This window comes from Chanodichthys erythropterus, chromosome 13 (genome assembly GCF_024489055.1).
Source record: "Chanodichthys erythropterus isolate Z2021 chromosome 13, ASM2448905v1, whole genome shotgun sequence".
NCBI classification, from domain to species: domain Eukaryota; kingdom Metazoa; phylum Chordata; class Actinopteri; order Cypriniformes; family Xenocyprididae; genus Chanodichthys; species Chanodichthys erythropterus.
In genome coordinates, this window is record NC_090233.1 from 17,964,852 (window position 1) to 17,990,911 (window position 26,060).

The window sequence follows — 26,060 nt, forward strand, 5'->3', positions numbered from 1 at the left end:
GACCCAGCCCGAAACACGTAGGTACATGAAACATTAGCCTTGAAGAGTTGTTGAGGTTGAGCAATACTGAGAACAATGAGACTTCAATAGAAACGGAATATTTTGAATTAATATTCTGTCTGTCTGAGTTTCATGCTAATGCCTTACTGTTATATCTTTGTCTCATATGCAATGGTTATGTCAGTCAATGCAACTGACAGTGAATCCCATAACAATGTGAATCATATGTCTTATTTGGTGTTGTTCGTCTACCTCCATTCATTATATTATTATCATGGCAAGCAGACAGCAGTTTAGGTTGTGTGTTCCTCTCTGCCCATGCTACATCATGGTTGGGGATACACACAATCATTGCATTGTTTGTTTGGCAGCGGAGCATGCACTGCGGAGCATGCACAGTCAGCAAGAACGCATCGGTGTGGAAAGATTAGGGTTGAACGTCAAAAAGAGTGTAATTTCTCCAGCTCAGAGGACCACTTTTCTATGCGTGGTATGGGATTCGACTACGATGCAGGCACATCTGTCCCCTGCATGTATCAAGTCAATCCTGTCAGCAGTAAACCGAATAAAGCTAGGCCAGTCACTCACTGTGAAACAGTTTCAGAGACTGTTGGGTCTGATGGCATCAGCATCCAATCTGATACTGTTTGGCCTGCTGTTCTTGACCCTTACAGTGGTGGCTCAGGACCAGGGAGTTTTCCCTGAGGGGCAATCCTTTTCGCATGACTATGCTTATGTGCCTTGTAATCTGGAAGAAACCCTGGTTCCTATGCCAAGGCCCCTTGCTGGGAGCTCCTTGTCATTCCAAGATGCTATTGACAGACGCTTCTCTCACTGGATGGTGAGCGATCCTAGAGGGTTGCTCAACTCAAGGTCTGTGGAGGGGACACCATCTTTCCTGGCACATCAACTGTCTGGAAATGATGGCTGTCTTTCTGGCTTTCAAGAACTTCCTCCCCGACCTCAGGGGCCACCATGTGCTCGTCCGCTCAGACAACACATCGGTGGTCGCCTACCAGTGGGATTTGCGCTAGTGTCCACTTTGCAAACTGGCGCACCAAATCCTCCAGGGCGTCAGCGGCCGTTCAGTGCTTCTGTAACTGCAGAGAACAGCTTAACCTGGGCCAGTGCTTCGTGGATAAACATGAGACATTATTCAATTTGAGTACATAGAACAGGCAATCTTTGGTCTTTATTAATCTATTATTTGTTCCAGAGCAAGTCGAATTGTGCTATGTTAAATTTGATAATAATAAACAACGTTATGTTACATCATTATATATAGCATATTGGCTTCAACTAGACGGGACATATCAGACGAAGATTCCTCTCCGCTCTTCAAATAGGTAAAACATTAAAGTTTATAAACATAGGGTTCTTTGAGTAAAGAAAACGCTTTACATTTTTTTTTTCAAACATCAGATCTTTATTTACCTTTGTATTGCACAAAGATGTCCAAATCGTCCAAACTGCGTGCGCACTTCATTCACGAGGGGAGGCGGATTAATGTAATGAGGTTTGATTGACAGTTTGAGGATCCAATGGAGTTAAGAGGTTATGTCACAAGCTCTTTAAAATCCTTTTCATTCGTTAAATATTTGTAAAACCCAGATAAAAGCGTAAATGTTTTTTGTTTTTGTTTTTTGTAAATAACTAGTGCTTTGTTTGACTGAACTGTACAATTGTGCTTATTTGTTGTTCAATAAATATTATTTTATATAAAAACTGTGAAACAGTTTCAGAGACTGTTGGGTCTGATGGCATCAGCATCCAATCTGATACTGTTTGGCCTGCTGTTCTTGACCCTTACAGTGGTGGCTCAGGACCAGGGAGTTTTCCCTGAGGGGCAATCCTTTTCGCATGACTATGCTTATGTGCCTTGTAATCTGGAAGAAACCCTGGTTCCTATGCCAAGGCCCCTTGCTGGGAGCTCCTTGTCATTCCAAGATGCTAATGACAGACGCTTCTCTCACTGGATGGTGAGCGATCCTAGAGGGTTGCTCAACTCAAGGTCTGTGGAGGGGACACCATCTTTCCTGGCACATCAACTGTCTGGAAATGATGGCTGTCTTTCTGGCTTTCAAGAACTTCCTCCCCGACCTCAGGGGCCACCATGTGCTCGTCCGCTCAGACAACACATCGGTGGTCGCCTACCAGTGGGATTTGCGCTAGTGTCCACTTTGCAAACTGGCGCACCAAATCCTCCTGTGGTCCCGGGGGAAGCTGCTTTCACTCAGGGCAGCTTATATCCCTGGGTGCCAAAACCAGGGAGCAGACATCCTGTTGAGGCAGGGGCTGAGGGAATGGAGACTCAAGTGGATCTGTTTGCATCTCGAGAGACATTTCACTGTCCACTTTGGTTCTCCCTCACGCATCCAGCTTCTCTCAGACTGGATGCTATGGTTCAGACATGGCAGAGGCTATGTCTGTATGCATTTCCTCTGATTGCACTGCTCCCGAGAGTTCCGAAACAATGTCTGTCTCATCTTGATAGCCCCGCGGTGGCCGGGCAGAGTATGGTTTTCGGATGTTGTGTCGCTCCTTGACAGCTCTCCTTATGAGATTCCTGTCAGGAGGGACCTACTAGGGGTGTGCCTGAAGCCGAATACCTTATTTGGAAAGGCATGGATAATGGCTTCAAAATGGAAAATGATAACGGATAATTCTGTCAAATAATATTTGGCTGAAACTATCCCAGCCAGCAATGACACGTGGGGCCCAGATGGGTTAACTAGGGGTTCCATGGGTACTGTGTGGGCAAGGGCTTTGGCTGGGTGAAATCAGCGGGTCCCATGTAGGTTTTGTAGTACGAGTCCCACATAGGAAGCCTATATGAGCTGATTACATGGGCCCCATAAGGGACAGGCATGGGTTTGATCTGGAAACACATATATGGGTCTTGAATGGCATATTTATGGGCCAAGTGGACATGGGTTTGAACTGGGAATGCACATTTGGGTCCTACATAGAATTTTTATGGGCCAAGTGGGCATGGGTTTGAACTGGGAACACATATATGGGTCTTGCATGACATATTTATGGGCCAAGTGGGCATGGGTTTGATCTGGGAACACATATATGGGTCTTGAATGGCATATTTATGGGCCAAGTGGGCATGGGTTTGAACTTGGAAAACATATATGGGTCTTGAATGGCATATTTATGGGTCAAGTGGGCATGGGTTTGAACTGGGAATGCACATATGGGTCCTGCATAGAATTTTTATGGGTCAAGTGGGCATGGGTTTGAACTGGGAAAACATATATGGGTCTTGCATGATATATTTATGGGCCAAGTTGGCATGGGTTTGAACTGGGAACACATATATGGGTCTTATATTTATACAACAGTTCTGTCTGGTTCTCGAATCTGATTGGCTGATAGCCATGCGATATTTCAGCATAACAGCACTCCTCCTACCTTTTCACCGTTTGTATCACTCCGCTTGAAGTGACCATCATGGTGGCCGACCAAATCAACCGAAATTTTTACAAATACTACTTGTTGTACCACAAACTGTAGTTTTAATAGTTGTAGTTAATAGTTAAAACTTGTTTTGACGTTTTCGGAGATGTGAGCTCCAGGGCGTCAGCGGCCGTTCAGTGCTTCTGTAACTGCAGAGAACAGCTTAACCTGGGCCAGTGCTTCGTGGATAAACATGAGACATTATTCAATTTGAGTACATAGAACAGGCAATCTTTGGTCTTTATTAATCTATTATTTGTTCCAGAGCAAGTCGAATTGTGCTATGTTAAATTTGATAATAATAAACAACGTTATGTTACATCATTATATATAGCATATTGGCTTCAACTAGACGGGACATATCAGACGAAGATTCCTCTCCGCTCTTCAAATAGGTAAAACATTAAAGTTTATAAACATAGGGTTCTTTGAGTAAAGAAAACGCTTTACATTTTTTTTTTCAAACATCAGATCTTTATTTACCTTTGTATTGCACAAAGATGTCCAAATCGTCCAAACTGCGTGCGCACTTCATTCACGAGGGGAGGCGGATTAATGTAATGAGGTTTGATTGACAGTTTGAGGATCCAATGGAGTTAAGAGGTTATGTCACAAGCTCTTTAAAATCCTTTTCATTCGTTAAATATTTGTAAAACCCAGATAAAAGCGTAAATGTTTTTTGTTTTTGTTTTTTGTAAATAACTAGTGCTTTGTTTGACTGAACTGTACAATTGTGCTTATTTGTTGTTCAATAAATATTATTTTATATAAATATGTCCATTAGTAAGTAATATGGATTGAGTGAAAGTTACATTAATACGCCATTAGATGGCGGCAACACTTTACAGGAGGAATGAGTCAGTGAAGCACAAGAGACTTTTAAATTGAAAGGAACTTTTGCAAAGGAAGTTGTTTTTAGCGCTGTGGTGTTATACAAAGATCGCTTTCCTCAGAGGACATTCAAACGGACTTTTATAATGGATATAATATTATGGACATCGACTTGAAGAATGAATGTAATGCAATATATCAGACAGGTAATAGCCTACTCTCTCTCTCTCTCTCTCTCTCTCTCTCTCTCTCTCTCTCTCTCTCTCTAATACTGTATAAAATTCAATGTGTTTCAATGAAGCGACTCGACGTTCCTTCGTTACTAGTTCTAAAGTGACGTTTTAGAGTTAGTAATGGAGGCTTGGTCCAACTGACAACTTGAGATATGAATCCGTGGCGGAAGGAAGTAGTGCTGCACAAAAGAGGGTTTTAAAGACACTCCGTTGTTGTTCTTATTTATTTACACACTCGTGCCGTCGAACTGTTGTATAAACGCAATATCACACTCGTAGCCGTGTGATATGGCTGTATATCAGCAAGCAGTGATTACCTACCTATGGACTAATCACAGCGTGCTGATATACAGCCATATCGCACGGCTACTCGTGTGATATTGCTCATATCTATGGGTAAAAAAGAACATCGACAACACAAACGCCATGACTGTTTTGGATGTATTTTTTGGAGAGATGTTTTGTTTTCTTTTTTTCAGACATTTTTAAAAAATATAACGTTATATTTTTTATTTATTTACCGGTACGTTGTAAAATTTAAATTGTTAAAGATTATGTTTGTTGTTCAATGTATTATATAATGAGTGTATTTTGTATTGTATTTTTGGAGGGTTTTTTTTTCAGAGATTTTTTTAAAATATATTTTTTAGTTTACCATATGTTGTGACATTGTTTTTTAAAGATAATTTTTGTTGTTCAATTTAATATATTTCTTGCAGTTCAAAGCATCAAGTCTTGTATTTATCTTGTACATTCATTCTTCATTTTTAATTTTTCTTAGATTGTTTCCTTAAATGAATGGTTGGGCTTACCTTGCATGAACTGCCCAGTTAGGACCAACATAAGATGCTTTCAGAGCCCACTTTAAGCCCATATGGGCATTCACGGTTGAATCCTGGTGCAAGCCCACTTTAAAGGTCCCGTTTTTCATGTTTTTTTTTAAGCTTTGATTGTGTTTATAGTGTGCAATATAACTGTTCATGTTTTGTGTGTAAAAAAAAAAAACAGTATTTTTCACATAATTTACTTATCTGTATACCGCTGTTTCCACTGTCATAAAAACAGGCTGATGACTTCCTTGTTCTATGAAGTCCCTCCTTCAGAAATACGTAACGAGTTCTGATTGTGCCAGCGGTTCGTTCCTGTGTTGTGATTCGACAGCTCTGAGCACACCGTGCCCGGAAAAGTCACGCCTCTTACCATAACGTGGAGATCACAGTCTATGGTGGAGATGCATGCGCTCAGTGTTATTGTAAACATGTCTTTAATTTTACCCTATCAATTTGAGCCGGAATCAGACCCGGTGATTGGACTGCGGGTTGTAAAAAACACTGTTTCGACGACATGGCGACAAACACACTCTACAAACGCAACTCTTGTGTATTCCTGTGGGCGGATGTTAGTCAAAAAACTGTTTTAGACCCACATGAGACCCTTACAGATCCCACTTTAAACCCACCTGGGCATCCATGACTGGCCCCCATGTGGATCCCGGGTGCAAACCCACTTTAAACCCCTTTGGGCAGGTGGGGCCCAAATGGGTCTGTCATGAATTGCCCGGTTAAGACCCACATAAGACCCTTACAGATCCCACTTAAAACCCACCTGGGCATCCACGGCTGGCCCCCATGTGGATCCCGGGTGCAAGCCCACTTTAAACCCCTTCAGACTGGTGGGCCCCAAATGGGTTTGGCATGAATTGCCCAGTTAGGACCCACATAAGACCCTTACAGATACCACTTAAATAATAATGGGGCCCACATTTGCCGCCCATGAAGCCCTCATCTGGGCCCCACATGTCATTGCTGGCTGGGATACACATGTTCTACTGTTCAATATGTACATGTAATTGATGCAAACCTTGCACAATATGATATGTGTATGAATGGAATTAGCACGGCACGATCGCAAATCAAATAGTTCTGTCTCTGTCTCTGAGAAACAAACCTGCTCTCTGTCAAGATAATCAAAGATACATACACATTTTCTACTAGGTCTACATGGTCTACATGTTTGCTCCTTTATCTGTTGCTGATTTGAGTGGGACACACACATTTGTTTAGAAGATAGGGGACATAGTCTTGAAACAAATATTTTTCCATGCTGTTTTCTTTTCCCCACACTTTTCCAGACCAGGAAATTACATAAATCAAATTCCATAAATTTCCAAACTGCATCGGAACCAGTGAGCCAGGGGAAAGCACGATATTATATACAAACCTCTAAAATCACTACAGAATGAGTTTGTAAAGTCAATAAGTGTAAATTCTATGAATGAACTGAACACAAATCAAGTAGCCGCATTCCTGTTGCCTTTTCCATACTTTCCAGGCCTGAAAATTATCAATACTTCACCCCTGCCCAGAACTATGGAAACTATGGGCTTGGCCTCTGAGCTCATAGATTCTGGTCTCTCAACTGAGGTTGTTGAGACCATCCTCCACTCCAGAGCTCCCTCCATGAAGAAATTGTATGCCCTAAAGTGGAGAGTCTTCAATTCTTGGTGCAGTGTTCATCTACTGGACCAAGTTAACTGCCCTGTTGGTACAGTGCTGGAGTTCCTGCAAGAGCATTTCACTGCATGGTTATCTCCGTCCACTTTAAAGGTTTATGTGGCAGCCATAAATGCTTATCACATTCCTTTGGGTAGAATGTCTGTAGGAAGAGACCCATTGGTCACACATTTTCTCCTTGGCACTTTGAGGCTGAGGCCTGCAGTAAGCACTAGGGTGCCAGCTTGAGACTTGACTTTGGTGCTCCAAGGCCTGTTCCTGGCTCCCTTTGAGCCTATTGAAGAGGTTCCAGTCAAGTATTTGACTCTCAAGACAGTGTTCCTCTTAGCTATCACTTCTCTAAATAGGAGAAGTGCAAGCTAGGATAGGATAGGAGATCTACAAGCTCTTTCGGTTGCCCCTTCGTGCTTGGAATTTGCACCCAGCATGGTAAAGGTGGTCCTTCACCCTAGGCCAGGGTACATTCCAAAGGTCCACACTAATGTGGCTAGATCTATTGTGCTGCTAGCCTTCTGTCCTCCTCCCTCCAGTTTGTGCATTAGACGCTTATGTTCACAGATCTGCACTGTGGTGTAAATCTGAACAACTGTTTTGGGTCTCCTAGCAAAGGGTCCCCAGCAGTCGACGGGACAACCTTCCGCATGTCAGTCCGGGGCCACTCTACTAGGAGTATGGCTGCCTCTAAAGCTCTCTTGTAAGGAGTTCGCTTCAAGATGTTTGTGATGCGGCAGGCTGGTCCTCACCGTACACAAGTGGTGAGGTTCTATGAACTGAACTTGAGCTCTACACCAGGGGCTTGGGTGCTCTCGTCCTTGTGCTTTTACGATTTCACACTAGACACTTGTCAATATGGCGGCATGAGTATAAGCGTTCTCTCAGTGTCTTCGAGTTCTCTTGAAAGGGAATGTCTTGGTTACTACTGTAACCTTGGTTCCCTGAAGAGGGAACAAGACACTGCGTCGACCTGTTCCCTGAAGAGGGAACGAGACACTGCGTCGCCCTGCCATACTTCCTGAGTGCTTGTCAGCAAATTACATCAGACTTTTAGAAGCTAACACTGCACTCTTTGGGCATGCTTTATTTTTTTCTCGTCGTGACGTCTCCCGGGACATAAGGTATTTACATAAGGTATTTTCTAGAGGCTGCATTTCCGCTAATTTCCATATTTTTGAAATTACATTTTGATCATGATAATTTTGAGAAAAAACATTTCAACTATAGCTATCTTCCTATTTTTAAACAAGAGATTTAAATAATCACATTATAAATAGGATATTATTTTCCTATTATTAAATTAAATATGAATTTATTTGCATAATTCCAAGCATATGACATTTTATTTACAGTAGACAATCATGCGACTACATGAGCAGCACATTCCCGGGTACGTAGGATCACTAAACTTGTGAATAAATTGCCATCTAAATGTGTGAGTTTTATCACTGAGGTGCCATGCAAATTTATTTTTACAGACATCCACGTAAGAAACAATTAACTTTGAATAGTTCTGTAGTCGATGTGTACTGCATAGGTGGGCTAGTTGTTGAGGAAATTATCATTATTAACTCTTATTAAGCATATCTAAACCAGCTAATTAAGATCCTTGGGTCAACTTGAAAAAAGAGCAGGCAGGTGTGTGTCTTGTGTTTATCCATGGGGGTGTGTCAGACAAAGGAGACTTTCAAAATGTTCAGTGTTAGGGGTCTTCCAGGAACAGGGTTGAGAAACACTATACCAGGGCAGCTAGGAAGATTCTGGAGATCTTTCAGGAGCCATGGTCCAAAGCTCTCTGAATTCAAGTACATAGGATTGTTACATGCTGTTTTGTTTGTCATCATTTGTATCTATATGTAGTCAAGCTTATGTCCGTCTCCAGGACAGTTTGACTGATGTAGTCACACAAGACCTAATGCCTCTAGGAGACCTCATCTGCTGTGTAAACAACCCGTTTTCATGATATTAGTTCTCTTTTTGAAGTGGAACATTGCATCATGGAGTTGATGATGGGAACACTCCACATGGGCCGTTGTCTGAAGCATGTGTGTTACATGACAATCTTGATTGGCTACCACAGTCAGGTGACATCACAGACATGCTGGAAGTGTATAAAAGGGTGCCTAGTGAGAATGTTATCAGCTTCTTTGACTTCAGGAAGCCGTTTGTCTGTCTGTGCATGGGATTTTGTGTGTGTGGTTAGGAGAAAGAAAACCATGTCTAGCACATTTAGGCGTACCACGCTAGGTCATTTAAAACGCCTGATGATTCTCATGAGTTTCTGAGATGATTCTTGGAGCATGTTTGGTCAGCCCTCGAGGCTCCGCTCCCACCTGGATTTTTTTAAAGGGGATCTCGCAAGAAGCCAAAGGAGGATCTAAGGGAAGTCATCTCAGCCAAAAGGCAAAGAAAGCCTCTTTTGGCTTCACACTTTTCCGCTGTTAGCGTCCTGCCTTTTTTTCTGTCACACCCTTGATGTCTACTTAGCAGTAAAGCTAGACTGTACAGTGACTGTTACATTCACTTCCTTATTTGTTTCTCCAGAAGCTTGCACTGTGGAGATAATATGGACATTCTTCCCTGTGTAGAGTTTGGGCTCTAACGCTATTGAATTAAACTTTTCTTCCTGCTGTTCTTCTTAGTGCAGGATGGGCGATGCAGTAGTGAAGTGAATATGACAAAAATTTTATATCACTTTTTCATCTGTTGCCTGTTTCAGTACTAGGAGTATGGAGTTGATATTGATGTGCCCCCCTGGTGGCAAATAAATGAAGAGATTGGGCATTTCACACTGTCGTGTTCCACTTGGTCATCTGCCGCACTCCAGTGAACTGGGTATAGAGGAAGTTTCAGTATCCTTCATATTTCATATGGACAGAAAAAGGAAAAATGGGCAGTTCGCTGCTCGGTTCCTGCACCTTTATCTGTCTGTTAATCCCGGTGGTGGGAGTTTAGAGGTATGGCATAGTGTGTATTACTTTCCCATAGCATCAACTCCATTCCGTAGTCTTGTTTAAAGGTGCTCTAAGTAGAATTTGAACAATGCTGTTGGACATTGTTGATATTGTTTACCCAAACAAACCCACCCCTCTCTTCATTGCTCCACCTCCAGAAGTCACACTCCAATCCTAACAACCCTGCTCCAAGTCAGTCTCGAACCCCGGCCCCATCACAGCTGGCATGTCAGGTGAGTGCGTTAACAATGACGCTAAACACTGCATTCTCTGGCGGCCGTCAGCGTGCAGTAGTTTAACAGCAAAACTCTCACTATCTGGCCACTGTTACACACGAAATGTGAGTGGATGTCTGCTTCGTGAAAAATAAATCGCAGTTGACAAGCCATTTTGGCTTGATCACTATCAGCACCTCTGTGCCTTCCAAATGGCCCTTGTAGCAAGAGAGTGGGGGTTGAAACAGTAAAGCAAATGTCTTTGTTCATTTCAAAATATCTTTGGATATTTTAAATCTTACAACTCACATGAGTATCGGGATCAAAGCATCTGTTTTCAGGCCTTCCCACTTAGCTCTCTCCAGCACTGGAAAGCTTTTCTAATGTAAACGCAGGTCCTTAAGCGCTTGCCCAGGCATAAACCTTCATTCCAGTGATATTCTTTTGAGCTCTTTTGTATTGTGTCCCATTTCTTGTTCTGCAGTTTTTTTTCCTTATTTTCAAATCTCCTTCTTGCTCCACCTCTCTCCTCAACCGTCATATGCCCCCTAATGCTGATTGGTTAATCGTTTGTTGTTGGTATCAGCCAGACTAACTTCCAAACAATGTATTTGAAATACTACTGAGTCTCCCTTTAAGTATGTACATGCAGTTTCCTGAGAAGCAGAACTTTGTCATGTTGCCATACCTCTGGCATGCCTGTACGCTGTTCTCAGTAGGTGCTCTTATATACCCTGCCAGCGCCTGTGACGTCACCTGACTGGGATAGCCAATCAAGATTTGCTTGTAACACACATATGCTTCAGACACATGCTTCAGTTCCCATAGCATCATCTCCATGACACACTGTCTTGTTCCCGTTCTCAGGGAACCGGGAACCGAGATGTTTTATGAAACCTTTGAGTTTCAATACTGTAGGTTTCATTAATTCTCTAATAAATTAAACATTTTAACCTATCAATATTGTGTGATCACATATTGTGATGGCATGTTAAAAGATTTTTCTTTCTGTAACCAGCTACATCAAAAGACGTGTTTGTGTGCTTGCACATACATTTTGTTACTTCTTGCGGTTTGCTGGAAATAAACACTTTGAAAAAAGTGAAACAACCATATAATTTATGTACAGTGCAATTTTATATTGGTCTAAATGAAAATCATGGTTCCCTTTCGAAGGGAACTTCAACTCTGCGTTCAATCACGCTTTGGGGAACGTCACACGTGAGCTGATGTCTGAAAGCCAGGTATCAAAAAAACTCCAATCATATTGGCCGGCGACAGCCTATGACATCATCATAGTATATGACATCACCTGTAGGTATATAAGGAGCGCCTAGAGAACCAGGAACTGTCTTTCAGAACTGTTCTGTCTGATCACATTTTTATCGACTTCGGTAAGTGTATCTATATTATGCCTTACAAACATTCAAGAGAGTGTGTTCATCCGTTTTGACACTTGATATACACATTTCTGGGCGTTTTCAGTCTGGAGAGGAGCGCGCATAGACAGTGCTTGAGGGCGTTGTTTGTGTGTTTGTCTGTTGTTTACTGTGAGCGTCTCCCTATCGGGATGCTTCATTCTTGCTTGGCACTCTTCTCGAGGAAAGAGGTGTCCGCATCTGTGCCTGGTGATTCTGGTCCCGTTTGTGCTGAGGCAAAACGGCGGCTGCAATCATGAAGCTTGCAGGTGAGCTCGTTGGGAAGTTTGAGAAAGTTGTATTCTCTCTCAGCTCCCCCGGGGCTGATGAGGATGAGTTGTTGGATGATAATGACGTCCGTGTTTGGCGTCATCGCATCCGGCAGCGAGCGCTCCTCTGGCTGCTGTGTATGCGGAGCTGCTGGTGCTGGCAGGCTGCGGCTGCCGTGAGAGCACATTAAGAAAGGGGCCGCGCGGCCGGCTCAACAAGGGGTTTCTTTCTGTCCATGAACGCTGCAGCTCCCATAAACTTTCCATTCCTTCCTGATCTCCGTGTTTGAGATCAGGAGGGCATGGAAAAACCCCTAGCTGTTCAGATTTGTATCTGAGCCCAGACAGAGTTAGTATGTATGTTTAGGTGGGCCTTAATCGGCCGCTTGACATTGTTTGCTTGTGAGCTTCGCTTTCTTTCTCTTATTCATGAGATTTGGAGGTGAAGCCCAGGCTTCACTAGGCTTGTGGCCCTGTAAGAAGGTGCATTTGGTGAGATTAATAGCTAGGTTGTAGACTGTCTTTAGACTCTCTGATGCTGTCTTTCTCAGGTGGTAGGCCATTATCTTTGCATAGATAAGTTATGCAGGCGTATGCTAGGCCCCACTTTCTAGAACTTTTCATGCTATGGAAAATGTTTTTTCCACTTGATTTTCTTAATAAAGTTTGAGTTGACGGTGCTAGCTTTTAGCCTTCGTCCTCTAGGGCTTAGTACAGATTTGAGAATCTGTGTGGAGAAAATGTTTATCCTCATTGGAAACAGCATGTATGTCAAAGCATTATATTTGCTTTGAGTTCTAGACTTTTGCCCTACATTTGTATGTGAGCTAACTTATGCTGCCACAGGTTAGCACCTGTTCTCATAATAGCAGGCTCTTTGATGTTAGCCTCTATTGGAGAGATTGGTGACTATTATATTCCCCAGTTGAGGTTTATTTTGTCACTGAGTGCACCATTTGTTGGATTGCATACTCAGGGTAGTATAGAACCACTTTTTGAGAAAAGCTGGTTTCTATTAGCTCCCTTTCGTGATCTTGTTAACAGCTATATTGCATATAACTTTGATTGTAGGCTCTTATGGTTAATTAGCCTCCTTCTAGTTAGCAATTGTATTTCTAACAAGTGCTTTTAGTTGATCATAGTTTGCTCACATAGTTTACCACAGGCTTTTGCTATGTGTCCGTTTGAGGTAGTAGGCCATATAGGCCTCCCTTACACCATATTGGCATTGTTTAGTTGCCTTTGTAGGCCTCCATTGAATGTCTTACTGTTGTGACAAAGTACTCTAGCTTATGTGAGTCTTACTCCACATAGAACTACTATCATGGTGTAGGCTCTTTCTGGCCTCCATGGTTATGTGCCCACAGTATGGTCTACGTATTAGGTCGAGCTTTGTACTTCTCTGTTAGAGTTGTCTGTGTAATAGTGCTTAGCTTCCTAAGCTGATCATTAGGTGAAGGCTTCCATGAGGCCTCCCATTGAGGATCAGCCCCAGGCTGGTTTGTGCTCCTCTGTATCAGGGTTCCCTAGCACACAGCCTCCTCAGTGCAAATAATCAGGCGCTGAGTAGATCCTAGGATGAGCGGATTATACTCCCCTCAATACGAGGGTTTATAGCACTTAGCTGAATTCTGCTCTCCAGGATACCCCTCTCTACGGATAGGTTTGAGTTGCTTACTGCCCCTCTCGCAGTCGCTCTTACTTGCTCACTTCTCTGAAGAATGTGTTATTGAGATTCTGTATTCAGACAGGGTTGGCCAAGACCAGGTCGGCCTCCCTGGTGGCATTGGGGGTGACTTCGTTCCCCTCTAGTGACTGGTTGGGGCTCCTTTCGGTTCCCTGGCCACATTCCCTTTAAGGGACCACTTTTCCTCTGAAAAGTTGGCCCCAGATGCTTTTAGCGGGCTTGGTAGGCTTTCTACGGAAGGCCTCTTTGAGGCACAGCTTGGGCTGTTGGCTGTAGGGAATGCTGTCACTGACCGCCTTTGTGTGACCCGAGGGTGAGTTGCTATCTGGTGTTTCATTCAAAACTGCTCGACGTTTGTGTAGCCATCTTTTGGCATGCACTCTCCTTAAGCATGGTGGCGTGGGTATATTGTTCCCCAAAGCGTGACTGAACGCAGAGTTGAAGTTCCCTTCGAAAGGGAACATCTCAGGTTACGTATGTAATCATAGTTCCCTGAAAACAGGGAACGATGTAACTATGGTTACATACGTAACCTGAGACGTTTCTGCTTTAAACCTCTTTTGTTACGTTTGTCTATTTTTGCTTAAAATCAGTGTCGATGTGAAGAACACATACAGGCTAGGAGAAATTATTGTGGGTTTTATTTATTTTTCTGTTTTTTGTTTGTTTGTTTGTTTTTGTTTTTTTTTTGCTCCATAACAGTAAAGATTATAGACATAGATATTTTAAAAGACATCACAATAAACACTAAGGTCTTTCGAGGAGAATATTCCTGTCTTTATTAATAATAAGTAACCTAAATGAAACATTGAATAGTTTTTAAGAAGCGCACTAAGCTCGACAGTAAACATCAAAAAAGGTGTCTGAGATAGAAGGAATAGATAGTTGATCTTCTTGGTTTAAATACATTACCTCAAAAACAAAAAAAGAGGCTGAGAAGTGGAAGAGGGCCATGGCAGACTGTGAATTTCATCTTGCCAACCAGCAATCTAGATACGTTTGCTTTCGAATGAACCTTGCGGTGGTGGGGCTTGGTGGAGTTTCCCTCAGACAGTGTGTGTGGGGGGGCCGAGACCACGAACAAAGTGGTTTTAAACAGACAGTGGTCATAAAGAAGCCCAAAAGTGCTTCACACTGGTGTAATAAAAGTGTAAGGTTACTCTTTTTGGCAGATTAGGACAGACAGCCAGGAGAGTCACGAGTTGCCAGCTTCCCCCCCAGACAAAAACACCTTTCACTGGGCACAGGAGCTGGTGGCCTGGCCTCTAGTCAAAGAAGTCTTTGCAGACCAAAATTTCATTCACGTTTGCTGGGAGACTGTTTTGTCTAAAACATGCCGTGTGTGTTTGTAATTTTTGGAGAGTGTTAGGAGCGTGCAGATGGACTGACTTAAATGGACTGAAGTCTGAAATTCAATGAAGTTTTAAGAAAGCCACAAGATTTTTCTTTCTTCAGCCTTGTAATATAACAGTTAATTTTCCTTGAATGTACACAAACAGACTAATTCAAAATAAATACTGCAGTAAATCATGAAAAAACTTTTATTTAAAAATGAGAAAAATATGAAAAACAACAATAGATACAGTTAAATTAAACAGTGTAATAAATAAATATATTTACATAAAAACAAATTCTAAAAACCTCCCGATATACTTGTTGGATTAAAATGTACCTCCATCCACCAATATATATATATATATATATATATATATATATATATCTCAAACCTTCTTTATATGTTAAGTTTAGAGTTTAGTTGTACCCAGATGATGTCTGACCTGTCTGGCACAAACAGATGAATATAAAGAATTAAATGACCTCTTTTACAGTCTCTTAAATGTACATAGACAAGTGGTCCCTACTGAGGAACCTTTGAAAGACAGTTTATTCTTTTTGGATAGATTATGTGTCTGCTGTTTTTTTGTGACTCATAAACTTTCCAGCTGGATTTGAGGAGTCAAATCCAGTTTTAGTCTTGGTCTGTTCTTTTCAGATGAACTCTACTTGTCATAGGGACAGTCTTCACTGTCACAGTCTTTATCTTGCTTTAGTCTTTAAACATATGTTTCAGTATCTTTTCAGTGATTTTGACTATCAGGGCATCATGCTCTCCCTATGAATAAGTTGTCCAAGGCATACTTGGCCTGCTGGGAGGTCGTATAACTGTCCTCACTTTCAGGGTGCTGTTAACAGACACAGTTTCTTGCATTACATGGTGCGTGGCCGGGATTTGTGTAACGGCAGGCCAGGACCACAGGTCCGCATCCAGGGTTTTTGAGAAGTAGTCCAGATAGTCCGTGCTTTTTCCTTCATCTGAGGTTGTGATGTCTGCCATTGAGAAAAGGAGTGTGATTAACATGAGGGACACTTTCTGGGAAATTAAAGGTATAATTCACTTAAAAATGACAATTCTGTCATCATTTAATCTCGCTCATGTTGTTCCAAACCTGTATAACTTTCTTCTGTGAAAACAAACAGGATGAGTTCTGCCATCTGTGACCTACTCTATTGTACAGGCAGGAACACACCAAGCCGACGCCGACGTACTAGTGGCGACCAAAGCAGACTGCGGGGTTGGCTCAGCGTCTGGGTCCAAAATTGCCCTGACACACCAAACCGACGCTCGACACCCGACAGCCAAGTAGCACGTCCGTTCTGCACCTGCGTAAGATGAAATGCCTTTCCGTACCAGCAGGTGGCAGTAGCTGAACAGCCAATCAGAATGATTAGATGGCCAGACGGACCGATGAGCTCCGAAAAAAAGCAGACGAGGACCAACTTCAGCCAACAGTACGGAACTGCCTTAATACGATAGGCATGTCTTATCACTTGATGGCGATAGTGAAGATAAAAGACAGAGAAAAGTGTAGTAGAAGAAGATCGGTAATAATGATGACATCAGTAACTATCAGGGCATTGGCTCTGATCACGTTCCCTAATTGGCTGTTTTGTTGCAGGGGGCGTAACTTGTAGCAGTAGGTGTAATTGCAGCAGCGTGGTTTGTAGTACTGAAGGACGCAGTCAGATACATGTAGAAATTTAAGTCATTATACACTGATAATTTCCCCCTCCAGTCTGTTGATATTCCTGAATTCCTGGCAGAATTATTCAGACCAGTTTTGTGCAATGAATCAACTGATTCACTGAAAAGATCTGAATCAAAAGAAGGTTTTTCTTAAACCGGGCATTGTTGAGCTCTCATGAATTCACCGTGAAGAACTAGGGTGGAATGAAGACTTGGTCAATGGCGACTTTCATGGCCTGTTTCTCGCATAAAGCGACTTCAGAAGACTTGGAATATAACATATTTTATGAACCACTTTATGCTACTTATATAGTCCTTATTATGCCCTTTTTCAAGTTCAACAGATCGAATCTCCATTCACTCTAACTGAAGTTGTGTTATGAACAACACTCTAAATTTCACCTTTTGTGTTCCACAGAAGAAAGTTATACAGATTTGGAATGATGTGAGGGACAATTAATGACATGAATTCTTATTTTTGAGTGAACAATCCCTTTAAATGCTCACTATGAGACTGTTTGTCATCTTAAAGAGGCTTTCAGGGTGAGGAAAGCACCTCTACAGCTTCGCTCAGATAAAAAGATGCATCATACACAGCAGCAGAGGGTGTAGCAGTTAAGCTTGGCTGCATTGCGTCCAGTCCCAGCATAGCGGTTCTTCTTGGGCAGCAGCAGAATGAAGGACACAGCCAGTGACACATGGTAGAAACTGTGGACATAAGCGTAGTCCCACTCCTGCAGGAGTAAATGAGCAAGTCATTACCGCAGTTACGCAAACATGCTTTTCTAACAAATTGTGTAATGTGTTCCTCCAGTTGCAGTAGCTGTTTAAGAGCTGCATCATATTTTTACCTCAAAATAGAAGCGAAGCATCAAAGCAAGAGCACCGAAGCAGAACCCTGGCCCCACTTGTTGAGTGTAAACACTTTTGTCTGGATAAAGGCCTTTCTTTTCCTTCATTTTTTGTAACTGGAACAATGAAAAAACAATATTGTAAAACCTTGTGAAAGCATTTGCGGTAGATAATAAAATCTTGAGTTTCCATGTTGTCAATACGAGCAAAATACAATTCCTCATCAAGCTTATTTCAGCTCTGCTCTTACAACTACATTAATCTGATACATTAAAAAACATATTTGTCTCTGTTTTTTGCTTCTGTCCACACTGAGATGTGTTTTTGTCCTGTAAAAACTGCCTTTTTAAAGACGCTCTTCAAAGTGAATACATTTGAAAACACTGTTTTCGCATTGAACTGTGGATTGTGAAAACAAGTATTTGAAAATGATGACACGTTTAGGTATTTGACGCACATTGCACCTATTATTCCGGCATGTGCCAACTATGTTCTATTCACTTGCACAGTGTTGCTAAAGATAAAGTATTGCCATTTTCAAATGCATGTGGATTAATGTAGACATAGCATTGTCAAATGCATTACTGTAAGAACTGCATCTGATGTGTCTCAGACTCACCCATTTGACTGTTATCATGAAAACAGCTGTTCCAATTGGGCCGGAGTAGATGCCGTAGCCCAAGCGGTCCTGGTAGATCCTCACAGCCGCGGTTAACACACCAAACATGGTGAGCGAAGAGCGCTTGGGTTCATCGAAATCTCCCAGTGCTGCATGAGAGCAAATGGACACATATTCTTTACATGACACACCGGAATGCAAGATATAAACACTTGTCTCACTGCTCACTGATTTAAAATAATATTTTAAATCACTTTGTTTGACTGTTTGACCCATGGAAGTGCATGTGTATTTTATTATAAATAGATTTATACCTTTACAAAACATTGAGATTTGCTCTAGATTAGGAAATGGAGATGCTATCATTATTTGCTCACCTAATAGTGTGACCCACATGGAGATAGCTGTGCCATACACGCTGAAGTACTCCAGAATCTCATACTTCATGAAACAGAGAATGGACAAGCCCGGACCGTCACATGCATGGTAAATCTGAGAACAGATGGAGAAAACACATGACTGCTAAGTCACCTTGATAGAAAGGTATCTGCTGAGAACATAAATGTAAATTTAAAAGGCTCTAAAATAGATTACATGAAACTTTCCATGTCTGAAAAAAATACCTTTTTTTATGGCTGTAGTCAGAGATGCCTCTAGTTATATATATATATATATATCAGTTGTGGTTCAGATTGAGCCAACTTAGTTTTGTAAACTTTACTTCATTGGTTGTTTTGTAACGCACTGAGAGTTCAGGGCCATGTCACACAGAAAGCGTTATCACATTCCAACATGATCCTTTTTAATTGTTTTTCCTGTTTAATTGTTGAACTGCACCTTGTTAAGTTGGCTTGTCAGAGTGAAAAAAAATTATATACCTAAAATTTGCTTTAATTGAAATGAAAATATCATACCTGTCTTTTTTATGTTGGGTTTTTTGCATTTTTATATTGTTTTTCTATGTAAAGTTAGCCACGTCTCACAGCTTTTTTTCAGCGTCACACACAAGCACTACCTTAAGAAAAAGAATTTCTATTTTAAAAAAAATTTCTACCATGTTGTTGTGCTACATCTGATGTTTTTGAACATAAGACCATGTTCTGTGTGAAGGGCCCCTTTAGCACAAGTATATCATTACAAATGACAGATACACAAGCTGAAAAGATACTGAAATCTCTTAGTTCTGTATATTAGGGTATATTGTATATTGAATAAAGAAAATGCTACTTTTTAGTACACATCTATAAAAGCACCCATTCTCTTACCGCTGTGAAGAACATTGTGAAGAAATAGACCATGGCCTCCATGTGGAAGCCCCTCTTGGCGGCCACACTGGCTGCAGGCAGGAACACCAAACTGCTGATGGTGGGCAGCAACATCTTGGCGATAAACGCTCCCATTGTGACCCAAATAAAAGGCCTTGGGGTTTATGGAAAACAGGGTTGTTTCAAACCACCAGATCTTTTGGAGAAGCGGCTGAGAGAGTGAAGAAGTGATTCTCACACACTCACAACCTCCTCTGGAGGATCTTTAAAGTTTAAATGGCTCAGAGAGGTCTGTATGCGCACTGTCATCAGAACAGCAGCTGTCTGCGTGAAGACTGGGAGAGGCCTGCAATCACATGGCACGCTTCTGTCACACATGTTTGGGATTGTACAACAACAGTAGCGGGACAAAAGTGAAGCCATTTATGGTACTTCACAATCTATGGAACCGCAATCACGGAGTCAATGCTGAGTCAAGGTTTTACCAGGCATAAAAAAATTTCTAGCATGCCATTGGGCGTACAGAGAATTCTTTGAAATGTATTTTTCTTATACTGGTCAGTCTGGACGGCAATGTGTTGAGTCTCAGACATTGAGCTTCTCATGGGTGAATCGATCCTCAGCAGTGGCTATAGAAACAGCTGTCTCTTCTGGGTTATTGACATTGGCCTCGCGAAAGCACCTGTATGCGTCATTGCAAATCTGTGTTTGACGTGAATGTGGTTCTGAGGGCAGAAAAATGTGAATGGTTATGGTAAGGTGTAGGCTTAAGATGTTTGTGTTTGAGACCAGTGAGTCTTGCGTAGACCCATACCAGATGTACTTATTAAATGAATAAGGGGAACCCAAGAACAAATTCTCACTTCGTACTGGTCACATTTCATGTGGTCAAAATATGTCTTTTACATCTTTGAAATCTATTATGTTATGCTCCTGAAACATTTTATCTAAAATGTCCATATTTACATTCCAAAAGTCATCAAACTCCTCTGATCTGCATCAGCAACCATTTAGTTCAGCGTATATGGCAGAAAAGACATAAAAACTTGTTCACTCTAAATCAATAGGAAACAGATGTGACTTAGTGACATTTCTCTAATTTAAACTAGAGTTATTGAAATTTAGCACATTAAATGGCAGCAAGATGAACTGTAAATGCTTGTGTTCTTGCAGCACCGCGGGACTACCCTTCTGTATCCTGTGGCTTTTTTGATGTGGCTTTAACGACTTTCTAAATAAGACTTCACACAGTCCACAACAGTTAGGAAACTCCTTATTTTGTTATTTTGAGCATGAGGGAGAGTCTTGCTATGGACTTTGTGGCTGGTCACTAACAGCTGTTCTTCTCTCAGCTGTTGCACCTGCGAGAGGAACACAAAGGGTGCAGTGTGCTGAGCGCTCCTCATGCCCGACATTCTCTAAGTGACTCTGTAACGTGATTCTCCAAGACACCAGAGAGATTTCAAACCTCAGATACTTCAAGAAGAGTCCTCTTTCTTGACCAGTCACTGTCCTGGAATGAGGAGTCACATTTGGGGTCACATGCTGAAAGTGCAACATCATTGCTTTCACTTGTCCATCTCGCTGTGGCCACATTTTTGTGTAGCACTGTTGCTGAATTTGGCCTTGCAATGTCAAATTAGTTGTAGAGTGTAAGGTGCAATGTGTAAATTTTAGGAGGATCTATTGACAGAAATGCAATATAATATACATAACTATGTTTTCGGTGGTGTATAAAGACCTTACATAATGAACCGTTATGTTTTTATTACCTTAGAATGAGCCATTTCTATCTACATACACTGGGGGTCCCCTTAAATGTTAAGTCACCATTTTGCGCCAGCATGTTTCTATAGTAGCCCTAAATGGGCAAAATGGAGCGCATTTCATCAATATGTTCTTCTTCTTCTTCGTTGGTGTTTTTAGAGGCAGATTGAATTGTCACTATGTTGAATATGCAAGAAGAAGAAAAAGAAGTAGTAGTAGTAGTTGTCGTCTGGTTTATTAGAAGCACAGACTGTTCTTTGTTAGAAGTAAGAGGAAACCTCATTGCTTGACTGGCTACTCTCTGCTGTCTCAGATGATGACTTCTTTGTCCTGTGTTGGCCAAATAGCTTCTCTATGTGCTTTGAAAGGGAGGGGTGAGCAGTGGACTGAGCAATTCACAACCTCACCGCTAGATGCTGCTAAAATTTACATACTGCATCTTTAATACCCTTAAAAAGAAAAAAAAAATACTATTCAATTGTGCTATTAGTATACCTCTTTTAAACTAAACATAAGAAAGTATACTAATTTTATGTACTTCTCAGAAATATACTTTATATTTATATAGTCCACTTGTAGTGTACATAGGAATTTACTTCAAATCTACTTAAAGTACAGTTAAAGGTATATTTTTAACTATAAAAAGTAATACCTAAATAGGAATGTAACGTAGTTCGTAAATGTGGGAAGAAGAAGGCGGGAACCGGCGAACGTTCAACAAAAGTTTAATTCAAAATAAACAAAGAACAAAACGAAAGTAATGGCACAGAAACATAATAAAACATAAAAAAGTCCAGGCCTGGTCCTCTCACGTCCTTCACTGACGTCGCTCCTCCTTTTATGCCTCCGGAGCTCCTCCGTGAGAGACTCGAGGCCGGCGTGCCTCGCAGGTGATGCTCATTATCACTCGCGTCACCGGCCTTGCGCCGTTCCCTCACGGCTCTCGCCCACCCTGCTTGTCACATACCCCCATCGCCCCTCGCAGGCCGGGGTCGAGTCCCCCGTCCCCTGCTTCATGGCGGACGGCAGCAGGCTGCGGCCCACGGCGGACGGCGGCGATTCCTCTGCTCCCTCCTGGACGGCAGCCACCCCACCTCGTCCCAGGAGCACGGCATTCGGGTCTCCGTCCCACCTTTCACAAGGCTCCAGTACCACCACCTCGGGCAGCCTCTTGCGGTCTTCACACTCCCGCGCTGCCCGAACTCTGCAGCACCGCGATCCCCCTCAGCAGCAAGGGCTCTACGACAGCATGTCCCTCCTTCCTCCCGGGTTTCGGCACCAATGTAACGTAGTTCGTAAATCTGGGAAGAAGGAGGCGAGCGTTCAACAAAAGTTTAATTCAAAATAAACAAAGAACAAAACAAACGTCTGCTGGCCACACAAACATAATAAAACATAAAATAAAGTCCAGGCCTGGTCCTCTCTCGTCCTTCACTGACGTCGCTCCTCCTTTTATGCCTCCGGAGCTCCCCCGTGAGAGACTCGAGGCCGGTGCGCCTCGCAGGTGATGCTCATTATCACTCACGTCACCGGCCTCGCGCCGTTCCCTCACGGCTCTCGCCCGCCCTGCTCGTCACAAGGAACATAGTAGTATATTTAAAGTGCAAAAATAATATATAAATAGAATTATGATGTTAAGTTCACTTAAAGAAAACTCACAAGTACTTGTGGTATAAAACTACTAAATTAGTAGTTTACTGAGAGTATACTTCAAAGTGTACTTTCATAAACTAATAAATGTGCTATAAGTGCACTATGTAAGATTCCTGTCCGCTAGAGGTTGCTAGAGGCCTATTCAAAACAAAGGCGTAGCTTGATGATGCCAAGTTTGGGACATGTGGTCTACACTTCACAGCCGGTGCAAAAGAATAGAGATAGGACTCGGGAAGAAATCATGTTCATGGATGCGATTATTAATGTTACTGTAGTATGAAGCAGAGCAGGACCGAGAGTTGTGGGAGCTGAACGAGGCCGCTGGAGCGATTGCGCAACACACGCCTCACGAGCAGCGGAACTTTTATTATGACACAGTCGCTGGCGCTGCTTCTGCTTTTCAGGTCATGAGTATGAGGTAACGCAGCTCTGTTTATCATATTAGATACATTTGAGTGTGTTTAAAATGATGTTATAACATTAGTGATATTAGTATACTTACTACATCAAGTATATTTTTAAGTATACTTTAACTTAAGTATACTTAATAAAATGAACTTAAAGTATACTTATTTTTAAGTTTTCAAAGGCAGGTGTTCTCAACTCTTTTTTAGGTTCCATAATTCTTTTAGCGCATTCAGTGAAATTCTGACACAAACTCATAAGCTGGATTGTTATATTGACACAGTCGTTGAAATCTTCTGCACTCTCATCTGGATCCCTAGCTGAGAATCTCTGGTCCAAGGCATGAGTATTTTTTGGATGGATTAAACTTTGTTGACATAAAAGTCTGTATTTTATCTTTGAAATGAGGGCCTGAAAAAAGATCATTATTAACAGGATCATTATTAATCAGGAGATACAATAAAGGAAGTGTTTCTTTTAATGATGTCTCAACAGTTCTGAAACATTATCCATATCAAACTTAAGACCCAAACTGAGGTGATTTCAACATCATTACATTTTAAAGGTTCACATAAAATACATACTATAATATTAAATAAATAAATTTTACATATTTTAATTGAAATCAAAATATCATACCATGTTTATTCTCAGAAACTGAGAAAATGTATGTAATAACTCTTTGACTTTCGAAACATTACAACTACAAAACATTCTGTTTGTAAAAGGGTTTGCACAAAACATGTTTAAAATCACATACCAGAATGGAGCCAGACCAAAAACAATGCCTAAACAGCTAAGTGTATTTAGCTTTTGGTTAACATTAACCAAATAATCTGTGTGGACTAAGTGACGACAGAGGTTTCAGAGGAAGGGCATATTTTTCAAGTTTCTTTAATATGATTAAAGATTACAAAGACAAACCTTTTTTTCCCCTTTGGTATAACCATTAATAATCAATAACCTTGAATAATTCAAAAACAGACCAGGAGTGTGACATTCAGGTTGACTATACCAAAAATATGTTTCCTTTATAACATCAACAAACTGTTCAAAACTAGTGATCACTTGCACTTTAAAATGCAAGTCTGCTTATTTCCTCATATCTGTGTAGCTTACAATCAGTTAGCATAGCAGAGCTGATTCATTGTTCCAACAGACCCTGCCGAATTAGGCTCTAATAACATGCCTTTCGTGTGAGAAGAACATTTGTTTGGACTATGAATGTAGGGAATGCATTCATGTGTGGTACATTAGACAGCTAGTTAGAGAGCATTATTTTTGCCTATTCATTCCCAACTTTTTTTATTTCCACAAAATACACCTGGGTTTCCATCCCCAGTTTAGAATGAAGGAAAACTTCTATTTTCTTGTGTCTTTATGACAAGAGCATTTTTCCTACACAGCCCTTTGCCTTAGGAATATTGAAGGATCTCTCTCCTTCTCTGTCACACACAAATTTTCCCCTTTGTTTTCTGCCTTGTAATTTTAGGCATTTAAAAAGCAACCATTCCTCCAGACTTCCAGACTGTGCAAATCTCCTGAAGTATGTCTATCACCATACAAATCTGTGGTTGAGAGGAGTGTTTGATTGAGCTATAAGTGTAGCGAACCGTCCCTAATGTACAGAGCAGACAGACAGGCAACTGAGGGAACATGTGGTCTATAAATGTACACGTCACACTGCACAGGCATGGTGGTCTCAACTATCTGCCTCTGCTGCCCAAGTCTTTTTCTCCATCCATCTCTCTCTTCCTCCCAGTCCTGTGAGTCTTTTATTACACTGCAAAATCACATTGTTTATCAATATTTTTGTTTTGATTTCCAATTATAATGACAGCTCTCAGAAGAGTTTAGCATGGTAATGGATATGACAATGTTAATGTATTTGGTCTTGGAAGAATAGATCTGCCACGCTGCTGCTGCTGCTATTAATGCTGCTGTTGATTATCGCTGCAGAGCAAGTACAGAGACTGCAAGAATGTAAGACTATCAGCATGTAAGACATACTGCTGCTGCACAAATAGCATATATTTGTGCAGATGTATACAGGTGGAGCTGGGGAAGGTGGAGGGTTTCTGAGGAAGTTTAAAAGCAAGCTGCAAACTGCTACAGCAAACACTGACCAACTATTTAAATGCTGAGCAGCAAGCTTATTGGCTGCAGATGTAACAGGAACCAATTAGCTTGTTTTATGTGTAGTTGTCAGCAGGTTGCATTAAAGGGTTAATTCACCCAAAAATACTCATCCTCATGTTGATCCACACCTGTAAGACCTTCTTTATATTCAGAACACAAATTAAGTTATTTTTGAAGAAAAAACCAATACACATTTTGAGGTCCAGAAAAGTAGTAAAAACATGGTTAAAATAAACAACATGACTAAAGTGGTTCAATCGTAATATTATGAAATGAAGAGAATACTTTTTGTGTGCAAAAACAAAAATAACGACTTTATTCAACAATATGAACCGTTGTCATACATAGTGAACTCAGTGCAGGCTTTCGTGTTTACGTCCGAACGCTGACTCATTATTGGCCGAAGCTGAACATGTGAGCACCATGACGCATACATGTGATGCTGACACAGGATCCGGCCAATAATAAGTCAGCGTTTGGATGTAACCAAGGAAGTCTGCACTGAGTTCACAACGTATGATGGTTCAACGGTTCAAATTGTTAAATAAAGTCATTATTTTTGTTTTGTTTTTGTGCACAAAAAGTATTCTTGTCGCTTCATAACATTTAAAGTTGAACTAATTTAGTCACGTTGGATATTTTAACCATGTTTTCACTACTTTTCTGGACCTCAGAAAGTGCAATGACATTGCTGCCTTTGTGTGGTTCAGATACCCTCGGATTTCATCAAAAATATCTTAATTTGTGTTCCGAAGA

General features: G+C 41.4%; 1 protein-coding gene across 1 annotated transcript; it reads right to left on the minus strand.

Annotated features, from left to right (window-relative positions):
- Positions 1 to 17,191: 17,191 nt before the first annotated feature.
- On the minus strand, positions 17,192 to 19,475 carry mymk (myomaker, myoblast fusion factor). Its single transcript, XM_067408306.1, has 5 exons — positions 19,341 to 19,475; positions 18,453 to 18,567; positions 18,076 to 18,224; positions 17,456 to 17,572; positions 17,192 to 17,338 (listed from the first exon to the last, which is right to left on the minus strand). Exons 1-5 carry the CDS (start codon positions 19,473 to 19,475, stop codon positions 17,192 to 17,194), a joined length of 663 nt encoding a protein of 220 aa, XP_067264407.1.
- Positions 19,476 to 26,060: the final 6,585 nt, after the last annotated feature.

What these genes read in the sequence shown, in the direction of transcription:
- mymk (XM_067408306.1), bottom strand. Translation starts at nt 19,475, where the DNA reads ATGGGAGCGTTTATCGCCAAGATGTTGCTGCCCACCATCAGCAGTTTG. An exon ending in TCACAATGTTCTTCACAGCG is followed by an intron (nt 18,568 to 19,340) that starts GTAAGAGAATGG and finishes ATCTGTTCTCAG; the next exon opens with ATTTACCATGCATGTGACGG. An exon ending in CATGTGGGTCACACTATTAG is followed by an intron (nt 18,225 to 18,452) that starts GTGAGCAAATAA and finishes GCTCTCATGCAG; the next exon opens with CACTGGGAGATTTCGATGAA.